Consider the following 17964-nt stretch of genomic DNA (forward strand, 5'->3'; position numbering starts at 1 on the left):
ATAGGGGAAAGGTCGACAAAACAAAAACATTGGTTCCAAAGGCTTACTCCTTCCTCCCACCCTCACGGAGGCCTATGCAATCCTATTGGGAGAGGACCACATGGAATTTTCTAACCTGCCCAAAAGATATCAGTCCCCGAAGCCCTATAGGACGTTGGCCGGATTAAGTTATCCATGGACAGGAGCTACTTTGCAAGAGTATTATCTGCTAAATGACTTTGTATCTGATGGAGGCAATCTAGCATTTTATTATTATACACCTTTTGCAATAAGTAGTCAAGTCTCCTACAGGCCAGCTTTCTCAGCCACTAGTAAGACACTTACTCACTAATTTTAGGAGAAAGCACTTTTGAGCTGGAATAATTGGCTTAAATCTATCAAGGGGTTAGCCGGCAGATGTCATATGTCTTGTATTCTTATTATAGTTAGTTGCTCTCCGAGCAACTAATCCCTGATTTGACAAAATGGCTTTGTGGGCCAACAGATGTCATCATGTTCTATAGGATCATTGCAATTGCTTGACCTCCAAAAAGTTGACCTTCACGTGGCTTGTTCTTCAAGGAGAAGACATCTACCTGCATACATTTGCAGATATAAGATATTATATTGCCATTCATTGCTGGAAAATGAAGCCTATCACTCAACACATAAACCAAAACAACAATTTTGCCCTATGGGAACCCCAATGGATCCGTTTCAAGGAAGAGGAAAAAAAACACAACTCTGTACGCAACGTTTATACCGTTCGTTATTTAATGTAAACACTTTAAAAGCCAAACATTTCCATCACTCACAGAACATAAAAATAAATTTGACTTGTATCTATATACATTCATTTTAGTAAAACATTCATTTTTTTTTTTTTTTACAATAAAATTGCACTTTCCCCATTTTATTCCACCCCACTTAAAAGCGATAAAACAAACCAATAACACTGAGATGATGACGATTCAGTACATAACTGAACACGTTCTTACAGCTGAACAGTGGGGTATAAAACAAATTAGTTGCGTCTGTTTTGATTGTCGCACCTAGAAAAAGGGGCTAAACCACCAAATTGCATTGGTTGTGCTTTTAAAAAACATCTTTGTGCTAAAGGCCGGTCTTTAACTAATATTATGTGATCATACCGAGGCAACTCAAATTCTACGCTTCTACATTCTTCTGCATTTATAACTCCAGCCTGTTCCCGATCTTAGAATTCTTTTCAGAACAGTCTGGTTTCCACACCAAGTCACCTACTCATATTTTCTTGTATCACTTCAGGGTGGTTCGCCTTTTTCTGCTTGGGGATGGTTAAACGTGAAATAGGACACCAAAAAAACTTTATTGGTAAGTAGAAACCTGGTAGAAGGTAAGACAGATGCATTGAGGATACCTTTCCTAATGTCTTATACTTTGGGGGAATTTATGCAGATGAGGTTGTGGCTGCTTTCAGTGAAGGCACTTCCACTAGGTTGACCCATCCTACAACTGGGATGAAGGTAAGTGAAGCAGATGATTGGGCATCCAATCAATCTCCAGAATGCATTTCTTCCAGCAATCTTAATAATTGCATCTCTCACTACATAGGAGGTGTCAATTGAAAACTGTGCTTATTAGACTAAAATTCTGTTTTATAAATGGAATGGGTCTTCACCATTCTACAAGTCTTGCACCCAGGTGAAAATGTTGTGTGAAGCTGTGTAGTGTTGCTTCTATTCAGGGAATGTGAAAAGTGTTCAGAAAGAACTTTGCTACTTCTACTTTTTAAAAGTCTGTGCAACCGCCAGCATAAGAGACATTTCCATGGAAGGGCTTGGGAGTTCCAAGACATTTTAAAGCTTGCCATCTATGTGCACCAAATCTAGGCACGAGTCAACATTGTGCAAGAAGAATTGTGTAAGAATAACCTGCAAACCCTTTTCCCCCCAAAAAAAAAAAAAAGTTGTAGAAGTGGATTTTTGTTGTACATTCACTAACCATCCCTGGAACAGAAGCCAATATAAATTGCGGCAGGACTACAATGGTATTGTCAGAGAGTGAGATTATATACAGACTACTATTTTATATTAGATTTATAGTAAAAATGGCAGGGCCTATTTCTGAATCTCAAGATGTGCAACTGACAAGGTATTTGGATTAAGAACAGCAAGTTAAAGCTTTCAGGAAATGTTCTACTATAAACTGGGTCATAAACAAAACCTAGATGTGTATTCTTTACAGAAGGTCACAAATGTGGTGGCAGAAACATGGTTTATCAAGTTCCCCAAGACAAAAATGTACAGACAGTAGGTGGAGGACCCATCACAAATGCTGTTGTCATGAAAACCAGCTCCGTAGAGAGAGCAAAGTCTAAACTTGACCCAGCCACTGATGGAACCTGCCTCCAAGTTCCACTTTATACATTCTGGAAAATAGAATCTCTCCCCTCCCCCACAATTGCAGTCAGGGTACATGTCACAGAAAGCACATTACAGAATGGGTACAAATTCAGATGAATTCCAGGGTTTCTGAATCTGGGAGCCCGAGTTTGGTTTTGTACTTGTCAAAAAGTCGATGCAGGGATGACAAGTACATGCTGTGATAGAGCTCCACGTCTTTCTGGGTAGGTTGCTCAATCTTGGGAACTGTGATTGGCTCTCCAACTAGACAAAAAGAGGAGAACATTTTAATTGGTAGAAATATATAGTAGAGAAAGATATCATCTTAAAAAGTCTCAACCTGAATATATTGATAATGGGTGTGCAGAGATAATGGAGTTCAAAGGACCTTTGGTCTTTGTATGAATTTGTGGTCACAGCCTCATGGCACCAATGCCAAGATGAGCCCAACTTTTCCTTTTTTTGGCCAAATTAAGAGTTCTTCCTGGTTTGTCACAGCTAGTGTGAGGCTGTTAAAAAAAATGTTTAAAGTCTAAAATTTAGTCCACAGACCAACAGCTGGAAGAGTGATCCTATTTACAAATAACTACAACAATACACTAAAGGAAAAATAAAGGCCAGTCTCCATAATGTAATCAACTACCTCCAACTCCATACATTCAAACAATTAAGTTACTCTTTAAATCAGGGGTCCCCAACCCATGAGCCACGTTCAAATAGCTGGGGCACAACACCAGCATGAAATAAATTCCCTGGTGGTGCCAAATAAGGGCTGTGATTGGCTATTTGGTGGCCCCTATGTGGACTGGCAGCCTACAGGAGGCTCTGTTTGGCAGTTCCTGGTTTTTATATAAACAAAACATGCCTCCAAGCCAGGAATTTAAAAATAAGCACCTGCTTTGAGGCCACTGGGAGCAACATTCATGGGGTTGGTGAGCAACATGTTGCTCATGAGCCCCTGTTTGGGCATTAAGTGCTTATACAGAGGAACTTGCCACTGGACAAAGAAATTTGGTGGAAAGCTCCAAGAACATTAATAATTGGGTGGGTGATAAAACAAGCTTCAAATTAGGGATGCACCGAATTCAGGGTTTGGCCTTTTTCAGCAGAATTTGGATTCGGCTAAATCTTTCTGCCTGGCCAAGCCAGAATTTGCATATGCAAACTAGGGGCGGAGAGGTAAATCACGTGACTTTTTGTAAAGGAAGTAAAAAATGTTTTCCCACTCCTAATTTGCACAAATTAGGATTCAGTTCAGTATTTGCCCAAATCTTTCACGAAGGAAAATAGTGGATTCGGTGCATCCCTACTTCAAATCCATAGATTATATAAAGAGCAATAACAAAGTTACCAATAAAATGGACAGAACACTTCCGCCATACTGCCTTGCTTGCAAAATTACAGAATCCTCGGCATACCAGCTACTAAACCACCAGCTTCCACTTACCAGCTACTAAAATTGCCAATTCCAACTACATCTTCAACAAATAAAAACTGCCTGCTGTAGTCTTCAGTTCAAAAATTCACATGAGCATTTCCTATCAAATAACTTCTCACAATGGGTGAACGCATCAAATTAAAGACAATGGGGATAAAAATGTATGGTGCCTGCAGTGTAGACAACCAAGGGTCCCCAGTGGCATGAGAACAGTCTTCATAAAATTGACCATCCATCCTCCTGACATGCTTACATGAACCTTTACGATTCAAATGTAAAAAGCTATATTCCTAGGAGTCCCCCTAGAGTCCTCCCATTTTTAAACACAAGAATTATCCTTACCAACAGTTGTTATAGGATTGGCATAAGGAACCAACCCCCAGCTGTTAGAGGAGAAGAAGCTGCACCCATGGAAGAGACATGGAGCAAAGCCAACATATTTCTGAAACTTCTGCTGTATCCATCTTCCCCAAGATCCCTCCTCAAAGACAACCTGCTTGTAAGTTTCATTTTCACCAAACGAGTAGATGGGAACAAGATCGGCTCTGCAATGAGAAATCGAAGAATGTATCCTGCAACAATACTACATACAAACCGGACTAATATCCCTAGCCTCATGTTGCCCTTGTAGAGGATACTGGTCTTAAGACACTAAATTCTGTGGATTTTACCAAGTTATTGAGTGTGAACACAACATCCTAGACATTTAATTACCAGCTTTATCCTTAAAGGGATCCTGTCATCAGAAAACATGTTTTTTTCAAAACACATCAGTTAATAGTGCTACTGCAGCAGAATTCTACACTGAAATCCATTTCTTAAAAGAGCAAACAGATTTTTTTATATTCAATTTTAAAATCTGACATGGGGCTAGACATTTTGTCAATTTCCCAGCTGCCCCTGGTCATGTGACTTGTGCCTGCAGAAATGCTTTCTGGCAGACTGCTGTTTTTCCTTCTCAATGTAACTGAATGCGTCTCAGTGAGACATGGGTTTTTACTATTGAGTGTTGTTCTTAGATCTACCAGGCAGATCTACCAGGCAGCTGTTATCTTGTGTTATCTGGTTACCTTCCCATTGTTCTATTGTTTGGCTGCTGGGGGGGAAAGGGAGGGGGTGATATCACTCCAACTTGCAGTACAGCAGTAAAGAGTGATTGAAGTTTATCAGAGCACAAGTCACATGACTTGGGGCAGCTGGGAAATTGACAAAATGTCTAGCCCCATGTCAGATTTCAAAATTGAATATAAAAAAAAATAATCTGTTTGCTCTTTTGAGAAATGGATTTCAGTGTAGAATTCTGCTGGAGCAGCACTATTTATTTGATTCATTTTGAAAAAAAAATGTTTTCCCATGACAGTATCCCTTTTAAGAAGCATAATAATTGCCATTTCCGGACTCTAAAAAAGCAACAAGATGCTCAATTACTACTGCTTGCTTACATTTTAACATTCAGCACATTTATATAAAACTAGTCTAAAATTATTTTCTTAATTTCCTTTTAAATGGCCTTGACTTAGTCTACTTTGTTGTATGTGCTCTTTTTTGGAAGTGGCAGTGCCCTACTGGGTGCCACAGGATGGCAGGAGTGGTGTGCATTACCCATGCTGCAGTGCAACTTTCACAAATCCTTTTCTGTGCAATAGTGTTACAGTGTTCTTCCCAGGTCTGCAGTTAAGAGATTCGGCAGCTCCCCCAACCGCAATAACAACAGCGTTGCCAGTTCCATTCTTGGACAGAATGTAGTTAATGGTGTCCCGGTTCACAGGGCATATACCTAAAAGATAAAGAAAATCACTGAGCCATGGGTTAGTAGTAAGTATCCTTCATTCCTGAGGTCAACATGCATTCCCTTAAAGAGGTCCAAGTCTGTCTGTGCTTTTGGATGACCATTAGTGATCAGCGAATTTTTTTTTTTTTTGCAACAAAAATAACGGCCATAAACTAATGGGTGAAAAAATGTGATGCTCAAATAAATAAATAAATAAATAAATTAAAAAAAGTCACCCATAGACCAATGCATTTCGGTGAAAAGGCTCAGGTTCGCCCATCACTAGTCACCATTGTACACAGTTGAAGTAACCATGACTATTTAGTATTTTAAAGAGCCACTAACGGTATATTGGGGTTCACTTGGAGTCATTATTCCTTCTGTATGAGCTGTCGTAACGAGCTTCAGAAAGTTTGTCTTTTTACATCCAAGATGGCAGGAGCTTTGCGTTTCCTGGTCCACTTGGATAATCGTTTACTGCATGGCTTGATTGACTTCTAATGGTGAAGCCTAGTGTATTCTTTTTCCAAAGCGATGCAAATTAAGTCTGAGTCAGCTTTGTGCCTGGAGGTTCAGAAGGTGGTGGTCACCAAGGCAGGAAAGTCTTGTGGGTGTATCTATTCTGTATAGAGAGCAACACTAGGAGTTGTCTTGGGTGTCCACACCTTCTAAACCTCCAGGCACAACGACAACTCCTAGTGTTGCTCTCTATACCGAATAAATACCCCCACAAGACTTTGCCTTTGTGTCCACACCTTCTAAACCTCCAGGCACAAAGGCAAGAAAGTCTTGTGGGGGTATTTGGTATAGAAAGCAACACTAGGAGTTGTCTTTGTGCCTGGAAGTTTAGAAGGTGGTGGACACCAAGGCAAGAAAATCTTGTGGGGGTATCTATTCTGTATAGAGAGCAACACTAGGAGTAGCCTTTATGACTGGAGGTTCAGAAAGTGGTGGACATTAAGGCAAGTCTTGCAGGGTATCTGTATCAGAGAGCAACATTATCAAGTCTATTCCCTCAAAGAGATTATGAATACTGTACAGTCTTGGTGGGTCAATGTCCAGCAGGTTGTACAACCCCTGTAAAGCAACAGTCAATTCAGCCTTCATTATTTTAAGTGTATTTTGTGGGATTTGCCCAAGGTCTAAAAATGGACCCTACCTCCAGACATCAAGTATTCCCTCAGTACAGGCATTCTGAAATTTCCCGCCAACGTGGCCAGGTGACACTTGATCCCAGGAAACTTCTTGGACACCCCGGTGGCTTCTGTACCAAAGTTACAAAAGGCTCCAAGGCACATTATTCCATGGGGGTGATAGCCAAAGATATAGTTTCTGCTTGGCAGGAGGTTGTGTGTTTTTACCAGCTGCAAGAGAAAGAGCATCTGTAAATGCAACAAAGTCAGCAAAGTTTGGGGACGGGGGATATGGAGAAGAGATGTGTTTAAACAAACAAATGAAGTTGGAACACCTGTCTTGCACTCAGAAAGTGATGGCTCAGCTGTAAGTGACAAAGGTCAATACCAGCAGGAATGGAGCCAACAGCCAAGATTACTCAGCAACTGGGGAATTTTATGAACAGTCAAAGTCCTGGCAAACAAGCCACCTGGGATGCCCGTATTGATTTGGATACCTTATTAAAAGGTCATTAAAATGACAAGACTATTGTGCAAGTCTTTTATATTGTTACAGCCCATGTAAAACGGCCATTTTTTTGTATAAAAACAAACGCATTGAAAATTATTGACTGTATTGTATCACTAAGCTGCAATGAAGGTTTTGCTAATCCTCAAAGATTGATAGGGGTGAATAGATTTTAAAGGTGTACAATTCGGAATTCAGGACTCGTCTAACAAGGAATAGGCTCTAGTCAATGTTTGGGCAGGTTAGGAACAGTTTTAGATTAAACAGCCCCTCGGATGGGATGGAGGTGTCTCCAGTGGAATAATTGTCCTAATCAACCCGTTTTTTTTTTTTGTTTTTTTTTTTTTTTATCTACAGGCTGAAGACTAAAACAACTTAAGAATCTTTATTGGACTTTCATATTTAGATAAAAAAAAGTTATTTTTCACCAATAATCACAGATGTACAAATACAGGCCAGAGTACAGTGTACAAAGTACAGCTTAGTCAATACACAGAAAAATAGTTTCCCCAAGCTTCAAGTATCTGACTGCAAACAGCAATTACTGGGAGGGGTGCATTAAAATGTTAAAGACTGCTCCCAGAAAAATAGTCCCCCTCCCCAAGAGCCCATAATGACATGGTGGAGTTGTGGAGAAGTAGTTATGACCCTCTCATACATCTTCAAGCTAAGTTTATTCTTGCCCTGCAAGTCTATGGCAGAACTATTATATATTATACCTAGAGCTATTTATCTTGCTATTTTGGAGCATGGAATCCTCAGTTCATCTCCATATGACCAATGAGTCAAAATGAGAAAGCCCAAATCATGCCAACAAAATTCTTGTCTTTTAGCTTGAAAACCACATTGATGGATTGTTGAATTCCTGGTTTAGAGGCACGTTTTGGTTGCATAAAAACCAAACTGTCAAACAGAGCCTCCTGTAGGCTACCAGTCCACACAGGGGCTACCAAATAGCATCACAGCACATATTTGGCAACCCTAGGAATTTACATGCTTTTTTTGCTCCCCAACTCTTTTTACATTGGAATGTGGCTCACAGGTATAAAAGTCTGGGGACCCCTCCTCTAGCTTATGCAGTTGGTAAGTCTAATGAAGAATTTCTGTTCTTCTCAGTGCCTGGGCCATTCGCTCCATTAGCGTATCCCACCCTAACACTCTCTAGCTTCCCCTTACAAGTACAATCCCATCCCTTTCACCTCTGTAGAGAATGTTCGATTAATAAATTCTCATATGCAACTAATCCTATCAGTTAAAATACAGATATAGGAGTCTGTTACCTTAATAAGTGGCCCCATGCCAAGGAAATATACTCTTACGATTTGTTTGCTTTCCCAATCTGGTTACAGAAGGGTTCCCAACACATTAGTACCCCCTTTCCAGTTTTTAGCCTATTCTATTGGCAAAAACTTTCAGTGGAACATAACCTACCTTTACTGGAAAATAGTCTCGGAAGTAGCGCCAGACTGCCCAGTTCCTTACCCACGAGGATCGTCTGCCACCTGTAACACAGCAAACAAAATAAGTCGAGAAAATGGGGAAATCCAAATTTTGGGCTAGTCAAAGATCAGTCCAGGGACCAAATTTAACGGGAAGTGTGCCGGGACACACCTCAATTATTTAAAAAGTTAATCTAAAAATTAATTTATTCAAAAATATCTAATAAAACCACTTCAGCATACTGACCTCATGTTGCTGAAATGTTTTTATTATATATTTTTTGAATACTCACTGGAGGAACATGGGGACAGTATGCTGAATGTTTTTATTATATATTTTTGAATAAATTGTTAATTTTTACATTGTTACGGGATTTTTTTTTGAAATTCTAGTGTTTACCAATGTAGTTGGAGTGCAGTTACTCCTAGTCATCTGTAGCAGGCGCCTTAGTTCCCACCTTAATGGGTCCTACAAGGAATTTCATACAGGGAGGAGGTAGAAAGACCAGTAACATAAATAACAGCCTGATTCACATGTGTTAAGGTGGAGCAGGCAGTAACTAACATAGAAGTGATTTGGAAAGCACCCAGGATCCTTTCCTTTAAGCCATGAATCTGTAATACAGGTCTACCCAGAAACACCCAATTCTACCTGGCTCACTGCATTGCAAGGCCTATGGCACTCTATGTTCTCTCAGGTTGAGCCTCATCCCTAGTTCCTCAGCATGGCATAGCTTTCATTTCAAAGGAACGATGGCAGACGCTGGTATTGTCAGGCAGGGATTGATTTAGCCTCTTGACAAGCAGCCAGGCCATTCACAGCTACCAAAACACCTATTGTGTCATAGGCCTCATGCTTTCATTATGGATAAAAGCCAACTTCATCCATTACCTTTATATGGAGTATTCCAGTCAAGCACCATCCATGTAAAATACAAAGCTGCAATCAGCCAGAGGTCAGTGCAGAAGATGTACACAAGGACTGCAGTGCACGCCACACCTGTAAATAGAAGGGAATTCGACATTTACCCAATTGTATTTAACATATTGCAGGAGCACCAAGAATCAAACTCCTACCTTTATGAGCCAAAAAGGACTACCTATCTAGATTACTTGCAAGAAGACACCCTGCTATCGTTCCAGGGGTACCCAGGGCACAAATAAGCACTCACCCCAAATCTCCCCCTAACTGACCTTCAGCCTGGGCCCCCTTAGCTCATAACAAGGTTACAGATATATAGAAACATTGGGGTAACAATCACCCTGCTATAGTTCCAGGGGTACCCAGGGCACAAATAAACACTCACCCCAAATCTCCCCCTAACTGACCTTCAGACTGGGCCCCCTTAGCTCATAACAAGGTTACAGATATATAGAAACATTGGGGTGTCACCCTGCTATAGTTCCAGGGGTACCCAGGGCACAAATAAGCACTCACCCCAAATTGTACACTAAACAAAGTTACTGTCTGTTTTGGTAAAATTCAAAATTACCTAAAATGAGGAAGCTGAGAACCCATTGTAGAACAGAGATGATCTGAAGGTGTCTCACCACACTTGATTTGGACAGCCAAGGGATAGAGGGCAGGTCATGTACTGCTGACAGGAGACTGGACCCAGTGCCTGAAAAAGAGAAGAACTAATTTTATTCATTTTTTACCCAGTACTAAAGGGACAGAGCTGTAGAGGAACACACACTATTCTGATGAATACTCGAACTACAAAAGCAAAACAATCTGCCCTCCCCAAGCTGAATGGATTTAAGATGCTTTCCAACCTCAAACAGTTTCCTGATCAGCTTAACTCCAGCATAGCAGAATTTGGTGTGAAGGAGATTTGGACTTGGATCTGTGGCCAAACAGTAGGCGGGTTACACAACCATGGTAAATAAGTAAAAAAAAAAAAAAAAAAAAAGCCCCATCTCCTAAAAGTAAGTCTTGATAGTATATAGTTTATTAAAGTCAATACCTCTATAGAGAAGAATAAAGCAACAATACAGGCAGCCTCAGACACACAAACATTTTATTCTTGCACCCCTAGCAATTATACTCACAGGGCAACATCGCCCCTTGCAGAATTGTAAGTTTACACAACACAAGGATATGTAACATCAAGTAGACAAAGTCGCATGCAATGCGCCAGTTCCCAATGCTCCAGTTCCCAATGCTCCAGTTCCCAATGCTCCAGTTCCCAATGCTCCAGTTCCCAATGCTCCAGTTCCCAATTTATGGCTGCTCGTCAGATTTTCCCCAAGACGTTTTATGGTGAGTGACAATGGCGTAAATAGATGTTATTGGGTCCCACAGCAAATTAATTTTAAGGCCCCTCAAATATGCAGAGGTTGACCGGTTTAACCAATATATATTTAAATTGCTCATTATTTAGGGCCTCAGGGGGCCCCTATACTTCCTGCCCCCCCTGCAGCCGCAGGGTCTGCTTCCTCTGTAGTTACGCCCCTGGCGAAGGAAGTAGGAGTGTTCAGGGTTGGACTGGGCCGACGGGACATCGGGAAAAACCAGGTGGGCCCGACCCCCAGACCTACTGCCTATACACTCCCAGAACCCCCCCAATTGGTAACAGAACAGAGAAGGTGGCTGTTCCGGGGCCCAGATTCGGCAGCCCCATTCACTGACCCCCAGTCCGATGCTGGGCATGTTCTTTCCATCCTTGATCTTGAAGGCAGAAAAAGAATGCTGGGGTTTTCTGGATAACAGATCTTTCTGTAATTTGGATCTTCATACCTTAAGTCTACTAGAAAATCATATAAACATGAAAAACCCAATAGACTGGTTTTGCTTCCAATAAGGATTAATTATATCTTAGTTGGGATCAAGTACAAGAGACTTTTATTGTTACAAAGGAAAAGGACACGATTTTAAAAAATTTGGATTATTTGAATTAACAGAGGCTATGGGAGATGGACTTTCTGTAATTAAGAGCTTTCTGGATAACAGGTTTCCAAACAACGGATCCCATGCTTGTGTATATATAGCTTACATACAGACAGAACGGAGCAAGGACAGAGCAGCTAATCCTGCCCCCCCCCTGCAACTCACAGGCATTGGAAACAGAGTAAGTCAGAAGGAATCACAGGTTAAAGTCCAAGGCAGGTGCCAAATGAGGCAATAAATAAATGTATTTATGAAAGGTACAAAGAATTAAGAGAGCAGAATATTAAGATATAAATTGTAAGCACTGCTTGTTGCCACGCCCTGGATATGGAATCTGGTACTAAATGGATATTAGAAGAAAAATTCAGGTTATTGAACTATATGGCAGCTCCATGTGCGACTTTATACAAATACAACTATATCACCGGGTGGTTTAGGGCTCTTACTGATGAGCGGTTGAAGCTGCGCTCCCCTGCGTTCCTTTTTTCTGCGTTCAGCCGCAGGGGAGCGCAGGAATAGACGCATTTAGTTTTTTCCAATGGGGCTGTACTCACACAGGCGCGTGTAGGCGCCGAACGCAGGTTGAGACGCAACATGCTGCATTTTTCCTGCGTTCGGCGCCTACACGCGCCTGTGTGAGTACAGCCCCATTGGAAAAAACTAAATGCGTCTATTCCTGCGCTCCCCTGCGGCTGAACGCAGAAAAAAGGAACGCAGGGGAGCGCAGCTTCAACCGCTCGTCAGTAAGAGCCCTAATGGAAACACAGAGAGGCTTTAGGCCTTTGTTTATTTTATGAGGACTCATTAAACCGGGTATAAATATTTATGGACAGGGCTAAGTTTTCTACACGTGCATGGAAACAGGATAGCTAGCACCACAGGCTGCGGCAGGGAGTGTAACTGCACAATGTACCTGAAGGGAGCTGAACGTTGCACAATCCCCACTTATAGGGCAGCTTCCCCCCCCCCCGGCAATTTGAAATTGGAGCCAAGGCAAATTTCCTCAGTTGTCTTTAGGAGTGCACAGCTCAAGTATGGATGTTACTGTCACTTTAAGATCATTGAACAATATACTACTAAAGGTGGCCATACATCCACTGGTTTGGTGACCTGGTTACTTTAGGTGGGCACAGCGCCGGACTGGGAAGGTCAGGGTCCACCACATTGGGGCCCACACTAACCCTTGGCCCCCCCTGCCCCAGCACTCCTTCAGCCCCCAGCATGAACCTTCTCTTCTTGATCAGGGAGCACACAGTCTAAGGCAGTCATGGGGAGCAAGTATGGGTCTGCTTCACTTTGGTTTTTTTCCCGGTGTCCGACCCCAGTTGGACAAAATTAAGCTGATCCAATTGTTGGTGCGAGGATCAATCTGATCATAATAGGGATGCACCGAACCCATTATTTTGGATTTGGCCGAACGCTCAAATCCTTCGCAAAAGATTCGGCAGAATACTGAACCCTAATTTGCATATGCAAATTAGGGGTGGGAAGCGGGTTTTTTTAACTTCCTTGTTTTTGGACAAAAAGTCACAATTTCCGTACACAGCCATGGGAATTTGCATATGCAAATTAGGATTCGGTTTGGCACAAGATTTAGCCGTATCTGAATCCATCTGAAAAACGCAGAATCCTGGCTGAATCCCGAACCGAATCCTGGATTTGGTTCTGGATTAAACTGGTTCTCTGGATTAAACGGGAGAACGGCAAGGCAGCAATACAACCCACTAGTACTGCATCTTTTTATTTAGAATCCAGAATTGTGGTTTCTGATAGGTTCCCCTTTTCTTTTTTTTAGGGGCATAACTACAGAGGAAGCAGACACTTCAGCTGTAGGGGGGGCCCAGGAGGTATAGGGGCTCACACAACATCCTAACTAATGAGCAATTTCAAAACATAGTGTAAAAACAGGACAAACTCTGTATATATTGGGGCTATAAAAATAATTTGCTGTGGGGCCCAGTAACATCTAAGTTACACCTCTGGTCTTTTCAAAAGCCCACATATCAGGAAAAAAAAAAACAGCTGTAGAATTTAACAGTATACAAAATTGTTCCAGCTCTAGTAACCCATAGCAACCTGACATTTGCTGTCCGGCAGCAAAACAACGGCAACCAATCAGATGGCTTTTAGAAGGTTACAAAATCTGGAGCAAGCATAACCCTTAGAATATTTATATAACAAAGGGAAAGTTGCGCTCACCACTAATTTTTAAAACCCAATAAGCGGAGGTGCACAAAATACATAGAGACAAATACTAGAGGTCCTCTGCACTCAACCCGTTATTGATATTATAATAATGGGTTGAGTGCAGAGAATATATATATATATATATATATATATATATATATATATATATATATATATATATATATATATATATATATATATATATATATATATATATATATATTTATTTTACTGTACCTTTATAAGTACAAGATGTTGCAACACAAGAAGTGCAGTTAAACTATTAGCGAGGATGCACTCAGCTGTAACACTGACTATATAAACACATTATTGCTTTGTGCTTACATTCGGCCTCCCAAATTAGCAACATAAAAGATAATTATTTACTTCTGCTGTAAACCAGCAAGAGCTATTCACATTCAGTCGGGCTGTTCTGCTTCCAGTGGCCCTCGCTCACCCATAGGGACTGATGCAGCAATGATGATGTTGGAGAAGTTCTGATGAAATGGAGTGAGAAGATCCAGGTCAACCAGGTCACACACACCATGTAAACCATATGAATTAGTGGGACCAGGGTTGCATTGTGGGTACAGACAAAAAAAGAAGGTGTTCTATGAAGGGATCTGGTATCAAGGTCAGGGTGTCGCTTAAGACACAGAAGTAGAAACGTCAGGCTTAAGTCAAATGGGGAGATTAGGACCTACAGTTACCGGCCAAGAATAGTCTCCATAGTCTTCCATGGGGACAGTATAAGGTATTAAGGTTCCACATAAAACCTGGGAAGACTATTCCTATCCAGCAACTCTCGCTACTATTCTCCTTGTGTGACATAGGCCTTAGTGAGCATCACGTTACATCATCAATGGAGGAACCTTACAACTAGTTGCTTCCAGACTACAGCTCCTTGCAGATCATGGGATGCTGGGAGTTAGAACTTTCTACAGCGACAGGTCGTAGTCGATTTGAGTCTCAACTGCGAATAGCGATGGGCGAATTTCCAGCAAAAAAGTGTGGCACCTGCGAATCTTCGTGGAAGTTTCGCAAATGTATTTGGCGGCGGAGAAACACAGAAATTTGCTGCAAATTCGCGCTAGGTGCCCATCACTAACTGCTAATTATTATCCAACACATTCCCAGCAGCCTTACAATTCACCTAAACACAAAGTGTATTAATCCTGCCCATGGGGGGGTTATAGTATGAGCTCTGCTCTCTGGGAACAAAAGCCTCAGCTACAGGGAGTCCTTTCACATACCCAGCAGCCCTGAAACTGCTTATAGGGATGAAAAATTCCTCTTATTGTGTCCTGCTGTACCAAAGAGCTTGCAATCCACAACAGAAAATTGAACCCAGCATGCATCCAGGCTGCAACTCCCTGCATTTACCAGGACTCCCTGCATTTATTGGGTGTTACTTGGACCATGTTAATATAGGGCTGCAGTATATAAGAGCAACACTGGGTCTAAATTGGTCCAAAAAAGGGTTAATCAACACCCTAATATATAAACTATTATTTTATCAGAATTTCCCTGGCAGAAAGGAATAGTCCTACAAACACAAAACCAGCATTCATGAAAAGAAGCAGGAGATTATTAATAGGAGACAGGGGTGAAACCAAGCAGAGCTCCCTCCCCCTATAATGGCAGGTGGTAGGTTCCACAAGCCCCCCCATTGACTACTTACCGCGTAAGACCCCAGAATAGGCAGCAATGATTGTCTTCATCTTGTCAGGCCAGTGTCACAGCGCAGCCAGGTACCAAACTCAGCTCCCATTCCCCCGCAACTGCCGCCTTTGCTTCCCACTGCCAGCCTTATATAGACAAGCTGGAGGAGGAGGAGGACCGAACCAAGCGCCGGCTCGTGGGGGGGGGGGAGGAACACCTCCAGGGATCCAGCCCTGTGGAACAGAGGGAGAGTCCACTAGCTGAGCAGGTAGTAACACAGGAGCTGTGGGCCGTGGATCACGTGCTGCACATTTAGTCTCTCAGTGATACATTGTTACACACAGTGCCAGGTACTTACCTACTTCTGTAACAGCTGCCTGTGTTTGTTACAGTTCTGCTGGGGGTGTGGGCTCAGCCTGAGACATTGCTGGTTCACCTTTCAGTTAACTTTTAGGCTAATTCTAAGCAACTTTTCAATTGGCCTTCATTATTTATTTTTTATTGTTTTTCAATGATGTGCCTTCTTCGTTCAGCTTTCAAATGGGGGGTCACTGACCCCACCAAAAAAAATAACCCACAAATGCTCTGTAAGACTACAAATTTATTGTTAGTATTGCTTTTTAATTCTGCTCAGGCCCTCACTTGTCCATATTCCAAATCAGTGCATGGTTGCTAGGGTAAGTCGGACCCTAGCAACCAGATGGCTGAAATTACAAAATGGAGAGCTGCGGAATAAAAAGCTAAATAAGTAAAAAACCACAAATAATAAAAAATTAAAACAAAAAAACAAATTGTCTCAGAATATCCCTCTCTACATCATACTAACAGTTTAAAGGTGAACAACCCCTTTAAGTTAACACTTAGGGGCAAATTCACTAAGGGTCGAATATCGAGGGTTTATTAACCCTCGATATTCGACTGGGAATTAAAATCCTTCGACTTCGAATATCGAAGTCGAAGGATTTTGCGCAAAATACTTTGATCGAACGATCAAAGGAATAATCGTTCGATCGAATGATTAAATCCTTCGAATCGAATGATTCGAAGGATTTTAATCCAACAATCGAAGGAATATCCTTCGACCAAAAAAACTTTGGCAAGCCTATGGGGACCTTCCCCATAGGCTAACATTGAGTTCGGTAGCTTTTAGGTGGCGAACTAGAGGGTCGAAGTTTTTTTCTTAAAGAGACAGTACTTCGACTATCGAATAGTCGAATAGTCGAACGATTTTTAGTTCGAACCCTTCGAAGTCAAAGTCGTATTCGAGGGTCGAAGTAGCCCATTCGATGGTCGAAGTAGCCCAAAAAACACTTTTTACACAGTTTTTTTACTTCGAATCCTTCACTCGAGCTTGGTGAATGGGCCCCTTAGTATGTTATAGAATGGTCAATTCTTACCAACTTTTAAATCAGTCATAATTATTTATTCTTTATAGTTTTTCAATTATTTGCCTTCTTTTTCTGACTTTTTCTAGATTTCAAATGGGGGTCACCGGCTCCGTCTAAAAACAAATGCTCTGTAAGGCTACAAATGTATTGTTATTGTTACTTTTTATTACTCATCTTTCTATTCAGGTCTCTGCTATTTATATTCCAGTCTCTTATTCAAATAAATCCATGGTTGCTAGGGGAATTTGGACCCTAGCAACCAGATTACTGTACTTACAAACTGGAGAGCTGCTGAATAAAAAGCTAAATAACTCAACAACCACAAATAATAAAAAATGAAAACCAATTGCAAACTGTTTCAGAATATCCCTCTCTACATCATACTAACAGTTAGTTTAAAGGTGAACAACCCCTTTAAGAAATAACTGAGCTAAACTCCGCTTGCGCTCCTCTTCAGTGATCCATCGTGCGGCGCTTGATTTCTCCTCCCTGCCTTCCTTATAGGAGATAGCCAGGGAGGAGATATCGAGCGCCGCACGATGGATCGTCGCCTTGTCGCCATTTCTGAAGAGGAGCGCAAGCAGAGATTCAGTAAGTTATTTCTTAATAAAGGCTGTGCGATTTTAACGTTTAATTAGACCTGGTTGGTTTTTTTTTTTGGTGGTATACGAACACTTTTTTTAAAAGCTAAATTTGATGTTACTGGTCCTTTAAGGCAGGTGCATAACTACTGCAGGGGGGCCCAGGAAGTAAAGGGACCCCATGAAGCCCAAATATGGGCAATTTAAATATCCATCAATCTCTGAATATGTTTGGGGCCCTGAAATTAATTTGCTGTGGGGCCCAGTAACATTTAGTTATGTCTCTGAATTAACGTTTCATTTATTTGCTGCCTTGCACTGTGGATCTATGTTGCCTTGAATCACAGCGATCAATTGTTAAAGGACGGCTTCCAATAACCAATAAAGGACCAGGCTGCTCGATTTGTAGTTCTGCTTTACTGGTTAACCATTCCTGTAGGATTGTGCTGCCAAAGCATGCTGGGAGCTGTAGTTTAACACACAATTTAGTGATAAGGCTAATTAAAAACAAACTGTAGATAATGTGTGTAATCTGGTTACTAAGCACACTGACAATAGCAACAAGCCAATCATTTGAATACCAGATGAGCTGGCCACACGTGTA

General features: G+C 41.4%; 1 protein-coding gene across 1 annotated transcript; it reads right to left on the bottom strand.

The window, feature by feature from the left end:
* Window positions 1-852: 852 nt before the first annotated feature.
* dgat2.L (diacylglycerol O-acyltransferase 2 L homeolog) lies at window positions 853-15503 on the bottom strand. Its single transcript, NM_001089735.1, is given in 8 exon segments — window positions 853-2627; window positions 4144-4346; window positions 5404-5578; window positions 6732-6936; window positions 8645-8715; window positions 9545-9652; window positions 10146-10274; window positions 15411-15503. Coding segments are annotated over 8 exon segments (1086 nt in total). The 5' UTR covers window positions 15451-15503; the 3' UTR covers window positions 853-2472.
* Window positions 15504-17964: the final 2461 nt, after the last annotated feature.

Source organism: Xenopus laevis, chromosome 2L (genome assembly GCF_017654675.1).
Source record: "Xenopus laevis strain J_2021 chromosome 2L, Xenopus_laevis_v10.1, whole genome shotgun sequence".
Taxonomy (NCBI): Eukaryota; Metazoa; Chordata; class Amphibia; order Anura; family Pipidae; genus Xenopus; species Xenopus laevis.